The sequence below is a fragment of the Helobdella robusta genome, assembly GCF_000326865.2.
Source record: "Helobdella robusta unplaced genomic scaffold HELROscaffold_37, whole genome shotgun sequence".
NCBI classification, from domain to species: Eukaryota; Metazoa; Annelida; class Clitellata; order Rhynchobdellida; family Glossiphoniidae; genus Helobdella; species Helobdella robusta.
In genome coordinates this window covers 616,990-627,839 of record NW_008704785.1, presented here as the reverse complement: position 1 = coordinate 627,839, position 10,850 = coordinate 616,990, and the positions used below count along the sequence as shown (strand labels likewise).

Genomic DNA, 10,850 nt, shown 5'->3' with positions numbered 1-10,850 from the left:
TGATTTAAATTTGCGGTGGTATCTCATCCAGTTAAACATTTTTTTTTGAGATTTGTAATAAAGTCAAACGTATTTTAAAACTATTTTAAATATTACTTATCAAGTTTTATATAGATGTCTAGAGAATAATGTTAAAAATAATATAAATTTGAACGAATTTGAACAAATTTTAAAACAAATTAAACTTGAAGGTTGTAACAGTTGTTACGGTTGTAACTGCCTCACACATTTTTAAGTTTTTGCTTTCACAGCTTTGGCTGTGAAGTTTAATTAAAAAAATTCGTTTTTTCTTTTTCCTAAAAAGAAATATTTTATTTTTTTTATAGTTTTAATTAACATGTCTTGTTAGGCCTGGTTGAAGTTGTCACATGGTTAAAAATTACACACACACAATCCACATACACACAAACACACACACCACACGCACGCACACACATACGCGCGCACATACACACACACGAGAATAGTTAGATGTGCGTCAGATCCAGCACAGTCGTCATCATTATGAAAGGAAAATGTGCACATCAAAGAAACCATAACAAACATGCCGCAATATAACTCCTCGAAATCATATTGTACTATTTTCAATGACATTTTCATACTTACGTCACATATATATATATATATATATATATATATATATACAGTTAACATTAAATTAACATAGAATAAAACATTTAATTAAGCAAGAATGACCAATAGCAAATTATGGTATATAGACAACGAATGAACAAGCCAAACAACAACAACAACAACAAAACGTTATTACCATCATAGTCAACAACAACATCATCATCGTCGTCGTCGTCATCATCAGAACTAGCTGGCAACATCAACAAAAACGTCATAGCCCTCAACAAAAAATCACATAAATCATGAACTCTCTTAATGCGTACGATTAATCTACGGAAAAACTCGCGCTAAAACTGCAAACACAGCAAACCAAACAACTAAAATCTAAACTATAACGACAGCAGGCAGCAACAACAACCACAACAACAACATCAGCAACAACATCAGCAACAACAACAACATCAACCACAACAACAACATCAGCAACAACAGAACAACAACAACAGAGAAATGGCGACCGCAGAAAAAGAAGAAGAGATAGACGAGTTTGCGATGTTCAAGGCTCGATCACTCGGTGTCGAATCCGAATACTTGGAGTTGGCGAGAAGCGGTTTACTGCGAAAATCCATCAAAAAAGTTCCGCTAGGCGCAACAAAACGGCGCGAAAACGACGATGACGATTATGATGACGTCACTCAGAGACAATATGGCGGCAACAACAGAAATGTCGGAAGAGACGACGTTGAAAATAATAACTTTTTAGGTTCGGATATTGGCGGCTGTGGTGCTGGTCTGCATAGAGCACACTCGTACAGAGCTAGTAGGAGGAGCCCTAGAGAAGGTTGTTGCTGTTGATGTTGTTGTTGTTGTTGCTGCTGCTGTTGCTGCTGTTGTTGTCGTTGCTGTTGCTGTTGTTGTTGCTGCTGCTGCTACTGTTGTTGCTGCTGCTGTTGTTGTTGTTATTGTTGCTGCTGTTGTTGTTGCTGTTGTTGTTTCTGTTGTTGTTTTCCAAGTTGTTTACGATGCTATATACTTTCGTCGCTTACATTAATGTTTGTCCACGTTATTTACGTGTACCTTGTTTATGTTTTAGATTTTGTTGTTATTTATATCGTTATATTTCATGTTGTATGCTGTTCTGTGTGTATGCTTGTATGTTCGTTTGTGTGTTTGTTTGTGTGTGTGTTTGTGTGTTTGAAACTTTCCTAAAATTCCAAAAGTTCTTCTCACATCACATTCATATTCTTTACGTTCAAATAAATTTTTCAGTTTCCGCGGTTTGTTTATGTACGCAACGCATGTAGTTGCGTCTGTTGTTAGGAGTGTTGTTTGTGTTGGACAATTTTGTTGTTGTTGGACATGTTGTTGTTGTTGGACATGTTGTTGTTGTTGTTGTTGTTGTTGGACATGTTGTTGTTGTTCTGCCGTTGTGATGGTATTTTGTTGCTGCCTTGTTTATGCTGTCTTGTAATTATTTTAAAATTTATGACGTTCTCTTCCTGTCTTATGTGATTTAAAATTTAAATTAAAATTTTTTAAAGGTTTTTAAAATTTTTACCGTTAAAATATTTTTCTACGTAGAGACGCATGTAATTCTGCGGCAAAGCACGCATAAGAAGTATAAGCCTAAGTCGCTACACGATTCGGTGGCTGTAATGTTTGTAATGTATTAATGAACGTGTGTGTGTGTGTGTGTGTGTGTGTGCGTGTGTGTGTGTGTGCGTGAGCTTGTTGTTGTTTGCATGCAGTGTGCGTGTGTGTGCGTGCGTGCAATCTGCGCAATTTTTGAACAGTAGCCAATTTGAAAACAGAGCCAAAATATCCTGCGTATAAAATGAACCAGCTTGCTGCCGTTGTGTGTGTGTGAGTGTGTGTGTGTGTCCGTGAGTATCTTTGTATGTATGCGTGTATGTATGCTTGTGAGTACGTTTTTGTGTACACACAGGTCGGCCAGAAGCCAGCGGAGAGAAAGAGGAAGCAGAAGATGAAGCGACATCCAGCGGGAAATTATCGAGGCAACGAAACATGACGATGCCCAGCAGACGGAAGGGGGAGCAGCAACGACCCAAACAGCTACAGCAGCTGCAACAGCTACCACCTGAACCACCAAACGCGTTGAACGATCGAAGTGTGTTAAGAGTGAGAAACTTCAGTACGAAAGATGGAAATATAATCAACAGAGGAGATTCGATTAAGATTCGAAAAGTTGGAGATGGCTTGGCGGGAGCTAGGCCGAGAAGTTGTCGTGCTGGTAGCAGCATCATATCGCCACTCGCAAGAGATCAATCGAAGCATTTTTTTGAAAACAACAGCATAAACATCAACAACAATCTAATGAACAACAATCGAAGCGGAAGTCTTCGAGGAGTACACAACAACAACAGCAGCAACGTCAACAACAACATCCACAACAACATCAGTAACGGTAGCATCAACAAATCTTCCTTGAAGTTAAAAACAACAGCAGCAGCAGCAGCAACGAATAAGAACAACCGAAAACTTTACAGCAACTCCGCGAGTCATCTAGCCATCACTGAATTCAACTACGACAACAACAACGACGATGATGACGATATCAACGACTCAAGCAACAACATCAACAAACGAAACAAACTACCACTGAAAAACTCGAAATTCAGCAGACAGTTTCAGTCCCAAGACGACGACCACGCCGGCAAACGCGTCAGCGGCAAGTATCAGCAACAGCAGCAGTCACACCAACAACAATATCAACAACAAAACAACAACATTCAAGCAACAACGTCATTATCTGCTTCAACGCTCACAACCAAACAGCGTCACATCAACAACATCAACAACAACAACAATCATACTCAACACCAAACCACGGACCAGCTAAACGACAACGTTTGTGAGGATGGTGGCCACGTCACCTACCACAACGGACACCACCAGGAAAATGATGGTGGCGTCAACAACGACGACGATGACGACCACAACAACATTTTGCTGCAAAACGACGTAACGATAAATCGCAGTCACGATGAAGACGATGTTGTGGTTTACAAGGTCGTCGTCATGGGCATGACCGGGGTAGGGAAGACGACCTTGACCCACCAAATGTTGACCTCTGAATACTTGGCCAATAATGAAAACAACGACATGGGTGCGTCCCTATTTTTTTTCTATTTCTCTTTATTTTTTGTCAAAAAATTCTTTTCAGTGAGTTTTTTGTCAAGTTTTCGAGAGCGCTGTTTATAATTTTTTGTCGTTGTTGTTGTCAGTAATAATGATGTTGTTGATGTTGTTGTTGATGTTGTTGTTGATGATTTTGTTGATGTTGTTGTTGATGATGTTGTTGATGTTGTTGTTGATGTTGTTGTTGATGTTGTTGTTGATGATGTTGTTGATGATGTTGTTGATGTTGTTGTTGATGATGTTGTTGATGTTGTTGTTGATGATGTTGTTGATGTTGTTGTTGATGTTGTTGTTGATGTTGTTGTTGTTGTTGTTGCCTCGCTTCAAACATCGCCAGAGGAGTCCAGACGGGGCTGGAGCCAGTTGGCCACAGCAACCGGATTTCGTCAGAGATCTATTACCGTGAGATGTGGTAGGGTTGTTCGGGCAGCTGCTAAATAGGTGGGTAGCATCGTCACGACAGTTACGACAGTTACAGCTGACTTTACTGTTGATTGTTGTTTTGTAGCTTTTAAGAGAAATGCAGGGACTCGACCTGAGCAAACTACCTTCTGCCTTTTCTATTTTATGAGTCGGTGTTGGCCATCCTTTGAGTAGCACGGTCTTCTGTCTTGATGTTGTTGTTGATGATGATAATGATGACAACGACAATGATGATGATGATGATGATGATGATGATGATGATGATGATGATGATGATGATGATGATGATGATGATGATGATGATGATGATGATGATGATGATGATGATGATGATGATGATGGGGATGATGGTGACGTCAATGTGAACGATAATAAAAAAGAAAGATGATATTAATGGTGATAATAAAAACACGATAAAAGTAGAATAATTAATCCTGAGCCACGAATAAAAATTTCGCACAAACAAAGAATAAAAAACACCAAAACATTAGCAATAATAACAACAATAATAATAAAACAATAAACAACGACGACGACATCAACAACGAAACAATAAACAACAACAACAATCACAAACGTCAATAAATTAACAACGGCAATAGCAATACAACAAAAGGCAGTCGTCGCGCTTTGTAAAAATAACCACCAGGTGTTCAAATTATAACGAGAGAAAGAGAGAGAGAGAGAGAGAAAGAAAGAGAGCGAGAGAGAGAGAGAAAAATAAAGAGAAAGAAGAGGTGGAAACTTAAAAAAAAATAGGAGATGAAAAAACTCAGAAATGACAAAAAAGGAAATAAAAGAAAAGGACCAAAAAACAATGTGGCAACAATCAAAAAGATAGGAGCCATAGAAGAAGAAGGAAAGGGCCATAGAAGAGAAAGAAGGAGGGACGATAGAAGAAGAAGAAAGGGGCCATAGAAGAGAAAAAGAAAGGGATCATAGAAGAAGAAGTAAGAGGGCATAGAATAAAAAAGTATGGAAAGGTCATAGGATAAAAAAATTTGAATGGGAGAAAAAAGTTGGAGGTAAGAAGATGTTGAAAATGGATGGTAGGGAGTGGCATCATGAGGAGTTAAATGGTGGTGTAGACAAAAGGTAGAGAAAGAGGGTAAGGAAGATTAAGCGGCCATAGAAGAGAGAAAAGTAGAAAGTGTGAAAGAAAATAAAGGAGAAAGGAAGCGAGAAGACGCTGAAGATGAAATCCGTCGATAACTTTTGCCATTTTAATTGTTGCTGACTTCCTACGCGTCGATCGATTGATAGAAAGGAAATGTATTATTTTTCATTATAAGATTAATGTTCGTCGTCGCTACTATCGCTACTTGCGGCGCTGCTAATCCTATTTGCTGCTGTTGTCGTCGGTCGGCTGGCCGGCCGGTCGACTAATCAATTTAGATTCAAACAACTGATTGAAAGAATGAATGAATGAATAAATGAATGAATGAATGAACGAACGAACGAACGAATGAACGAATTAATTAATTAATTAATTAATTAATTAATTAATTAATTAATTAATAAACGAATTAATGAATAAATAAATGATATTTTTATGATATTTTTTAATGAATAAATAAATGATATTTTTATGAAGGAATAAACCAATGAAACGAAAGAATGAATGAGTTAATGTTAAACTAAATGAAATAAAACTTGAATGATCAATTTATTCAAATATTAAATTATTAAACTCCACAATTGATTAATTAGAGATTTTTGATCACCACACACACACACACACACACACACACACACACACACACACACACACACACCTACAGGCATACATACACACAAATACCCTAAATACAAAAATACGAACGTTGTAAAATGATGGAATGCTAGCGATGTAATGTATTCATCGGACAACAGCCATTAAGATGTTATCTACCTTTTAGGATCATTCCAGTACTACTATTGCTTTATATCCGGTTATATTTACTACCAGTAACACATATACTAGTACTACTCTACTTTTTGTCATTTTTAGTAATAATGCTAGTGTAACACATACACGCACACATACACACACACATACACGCACACACACTTACAAACACAAACGTAGTCAGCTAACGTACAATGACAAAAACATATAACAAAGTAGTAGCAAAACTACAAAAGAAGTATGAACGAATAGACGAACGAAGGAATGAAAGAACGAAAAACGGGAATAAATGAATACATTTGCACGAACACACACATATACACACGCACACACGCGCACGCACGCACGCACACTTACAAACACAAACGTAGAAAGCCAACAAATAATAACAATGACAATATAGCAACAACTTGGAATAAATTGACTCACATTCGACATCCACAACACCGTTATTGCTCCGAGCTCTGTGACGTCACACACACCGTCGCCATTTTGTTCCAAATTATAATTATTATTTTTTGCTATGAGCCTAAATATTTTGGTGTTTTTGTGTCATTTTAAATTTACTAACTATCTGTCATAGATTGGATTGATTTATTGTTAGTTGTAATAAAAGTAGTAGTAGTAGCCGTAGTAGTAGTAGTACTAGTAGCAGTAATAGTAGTAATAGTAGTAGTAGTAGTAGTAGTAGTTGTTGTTGTTGTTGTTGTTGTTGTTGTTGTTGTAGTATTAGTAGTGGTGGTGGTGGTGGTGGTAATAGTTTTGGCAGTAGTATTTTTATTATCTTCTTCTAGACATGCGAGTATCTGCAAGTGGTGTTGAATAATGTTGCACACAAGCATTGTTTAATTTAAAAAGAGAGAGAGAGAGAGAAAGAAAAAGAGAGAGAGAGAAATAAAAAAGTGAGAGACAGTGCGTGACAGAGAAAGTTAGAGAGAGGGAGAGAGACAGAAGAAAAATTATAAAAAGAAATAAGAAAAAATGTGAAAAAATAGAAGAAAGAAAAAGAAATAGAAACACGGATAAGAAAAAAAAAGAAAAGAAGTGAAAGAGAGAAAGAGATTGAAAGAGAGATAGAGAAAGAGAGAGAGAGAGAGAGAGAGAATGCATTTCGCAATTTAATCTATACCATGACGTTCACGAATCATTAAATTTGATTGCCATTAATTTTATTCTCAGCAGTTTTTACTTGTTTACTTATTTCATATTAATTGTTGCACACAAAAACGGATACACACTCAGTCACACACGCACAAACACACACACACAAACACAAACACACACACACAAACAGACACAGACAGACAGACATATATACGTTTGGACAAGACTTATACGCGCCATTTGAAATATGCATCCATCTACTTTTAGTCACTCCGACAATATTTTAAAAACGGCAACAGAAATTGTTAGCACTACTACTACTACTACTACTACTACTACTACTACTACTACTACTACTGCTACTACTACTACTACTGCTGCTGCTGCTACTACTACTACTACTACTACTACTACTACAATTTCCACTACTACTACTTCTATTACTATACATACAAATACACATACATACACACGTCTGCGCCAAAGACATTATGTATGTTGCCAATTGAATGAAAAGCTGATAGAATGAACGAACGCTAAATGAGTCGTTATGCGGTACATAAATTGATAAATGATGAAGAAAGGATGAAGTACCAAAATGTACACATACACACACACACACAGATACACAAAGAGAGAGAGAGAGAGAGAGAGAGTGAGAATGAGAAACAAGAAAATTGGCTTAGAATATTTACAGGGGATCAACCATAGTAATCTCGCCTGATTCGGTTGCAGTTGCGGTTGCAGTTGCGGTTGCAAGCTACGGATCAGATGAGACGCCAGGCTCAAATGAACATGTGGTAGAAACTTAAATACATACATACGTACACACATCTGTACATCTATACAAATGTACATTTATGTGTACAAATATACAAACAAACATGAATACTTTTACAACACATGTTTGTTTGTACAGTCGGATATTTAGCAAAGTTTTTATCTTATAGTACGAATGAACGAATTTGCCTTTTAATAATTGATATAAAGTTCATTTCGTGAGATTATTTTTAAATAGAATGAAATGATGAATCGTTAAGAGCCAAACAATTTATTCGTAGCGTGGCATGTAGGTGCAATTTCATTCACTGCCTCTCATCAGTCGAAAAAACTTTCCATTTTAAATTTTAGCAATTAAGAAACAAATGATTTAAATTGAAATCGTATAACCAGAAACTATATATTAAATGAAATTTTCACCTAGCTTATACAATAATTTATTTACATATTTTATTTAAATAAAGTGTGAAAGTCAAATAAATGTTGAATGAATGACCCAAATTCGTTTGTATTAAAATAAAAAAAATGATTGTGACCCATTACAGATTTACGTGAATAAATGAATAAATAAATAAATAATCTTCTGTTGTTTCGTGACCATTCTATGTAAACATCAAATTTATTTCTAAACACTATGCACATTAATGTTTCATTTGGTAGGCTTTATTTTACGTAGGTTTTTAACTTCAAATGTTTAAAAAAAAATGTTTAATTTTGACAATCTTCACATTGAAATATTCGGAACTTTTTGACCTGAAATCTTCCTACATAGGTTGCTACAAATTCATCCTACCAACGAGACATTCCATTGTAGATAGTGTTAGTACGTGTCAGAAGCACTGCAGAGAAGAGCGAAACAACCTGCTGGCCCTGAAGAATGGCTCCCAATGTTACTGCACCACGAGGCTAGACTCGGCAGTATCTTCATCTCATTGTAATGTCTCGTGCTCCGCTGGCGATGACTGTGGTGGTAGGGAGGTGTTCTCCGTTTATAAAGGTAAGCCACGAGTGATGCATGATGATCTCTTCGCTTCCAATCTCAACTGGACGAAACAGTTCATTTTAAGATCTAATGTTTCCCACACTCTTGAGGCTTGTGCGCACTTTTGCATTGAGATAAACATAACTCACTTCACAAATATGATAGACGGCGAATGCAACTGCTTGCATGACTACGATGATTTCACGCCCAGTAGGTCTCAACTTATCTGCGATCATTACTGCCCAGAGGATAGGAATGAGATTTGTGGCTGTCGTTATGCTGGCGACGTAGATAACAACAACATCTTGTACGGCACACGATTTCAGTACGATTTTCAGAGAGGTACGTCGGCATATTCGCACTGTTCGCACGATGGATCAGTAGCAGAGAGAACAAAACTAAACACGACAGCGAACATTTACGAAATAAAATCTTGCAAAGTATGCGACGAAGGCTGGAAAGGCGATTCATGCAGGGAGAGAGATTGCACGACGAACAATGGAGGTTGCGGTAGCGAGATGAAATGTGTCGTGTCTACGGTCAACGAGTTTCAATACACTGAATGCGTCTGTCCGCACGGAACTGTTAGGAACAGGAGGTACCTGTGTGAGGTTTTCAGACATAATTTGGCCGCAGGTAAAAAATTCTATCTCAGTTCTGTATCAAACAAGTTTGGCTTCGAAGCGAAATATTTAAACGACGGTGGATACAGGTCTGCTGAGGTCGATGATGAGAGTTCGACTTGGATGGCTGTAGATCTTCTTTACTTCTACTGCGTTGGATTTGTTAGAGCTCATGAGCGAATCAGTTTGGATAAGAAAATGTTCAATCGAGCAAATAAATTAGCAGTGAAACTTAATGAATCTTTTAACGTTGAAACAAAAGTAGATGCAAGAAATGCACTGAAGCTTTGTGGCTATGGACCTGATCAGCAGGCAATCCGGGGCTCACAACCCCTGATTGTAATCTGCAATAACTTCACGCTGCTTTCCAGATTTGTCATCATCGAACCTTCAGATACAGCATCCTCTAAAATGGCGTTAGAAGGATTTGAAGTGTATGAAGTTGGATGCGACCTCCTCAACGGAAGATGCGGGCAGGAGAGGAAGTGCACGGAGATGAAAACAGGAAGAACAACTGTCGTCAGCTGTACGGAATGGGACAAACTTCAGATTATCCACCTAACGTTTCACAGATGTTTCAGAAAAGTGACCATGGAACATGAGCTTTATGAAATAGGTTTGTCCGAAGAGCAATGCCAAGAAAGATGTCAACGTTCGTTCAACTTTGCGGTACTTCATGCTGGTTTTAAATGTTTTTGTGCAAACCATTTAACAGTGAGCGGTGAAATGCCAGTTGACTATTGTGCTATAGGTCACTACCAATCATACCTAATTTATGATACAAGCATCTCCCACAGGGAAGATCACAACAACCTCTCAACTACGTGGAGAAGAGCAAGTGATGAAATTCCAGCCACCAAGAGCAAAAACCTTCAAACCATCGGTGCTAGTACTCCCACAACTACAGATTTTGATGAAATTATCGACGGGGATGAAGATAACTTCACCAGAAAGCCCATTTTCGTAAGTTTTTCAAACAAAATGTACACCTTCGCAGCCATACACTCGGCCATCATGATCGTCCTTTCCTTCCTGGCGTTCATCTTCTTTGCGAGAACCAGCCAGAAGGAAAGGGGGAGTGTAGAAGAAGACAGCGTTGAAGAGATGCCAGATGACGAAGGCAGCAGTTCGCAAGATAAATATATAAAGACAGTCGGCTCCACTGGTTCTGAAGATTGAGAACAGAGCGTTCCAATTCAATCCAATCCTATTTAATGGTTTCTAAATTAATAATAAAAATTTCTTTTAAAAGGTTTAAAAAGTATTTTAAAAAACATTGGCCACGGAAATGAAGAACAATTTTTTGTAGCATTTGAAT

At 37.6% G+C, this 10,850-nt stretch overlaps 2 protein-coding genes across 2 annotated transcripts; both read left to right on the top strand.

Moving 5' to 3' along the window:
- Nucleotides 1-1,083: 1,083 nt before the first annotated feature.
- On the top strand, nt 1,084-5,989 carry HELRODRAFT_176276 (hypothetical protein; the record flags this gene model as incomplete). The annotated part of the gene is made up of 3 exons (XM_009023736.1): nt 1,084-1,414; nt 2,519-3,700; nt 5,937-5,989. 3 exons carry the CDS (start codon nt 1,084-1,086, stop codon nt 5,987-5,989), a joined length of 1,566 nt encoding a protein of 521 aa, XP_009021984.1.
- A 2,628-nt stretch (nt 5,990-8,617) lies between these two features.
- HELRODRAFT_176275 (hypothetical protein) lies at nt 8,618-10,711 on the top strand (the record flags this gene model as incomplete). Its single annotated transcript, XM_009023735.1, has 1 exon — nt 8,618-10,711. The coding sequence occupies one exon, from the start codon at nt 8,618-8,620 to the stop codon at nt 10,709-10,711; it is 2,094 nt and encodes a 697-aa protein (XP_009021983.1).
- Between the last annotated feature and the right edge of the window lie 139 nt (nt 10,712-10,850).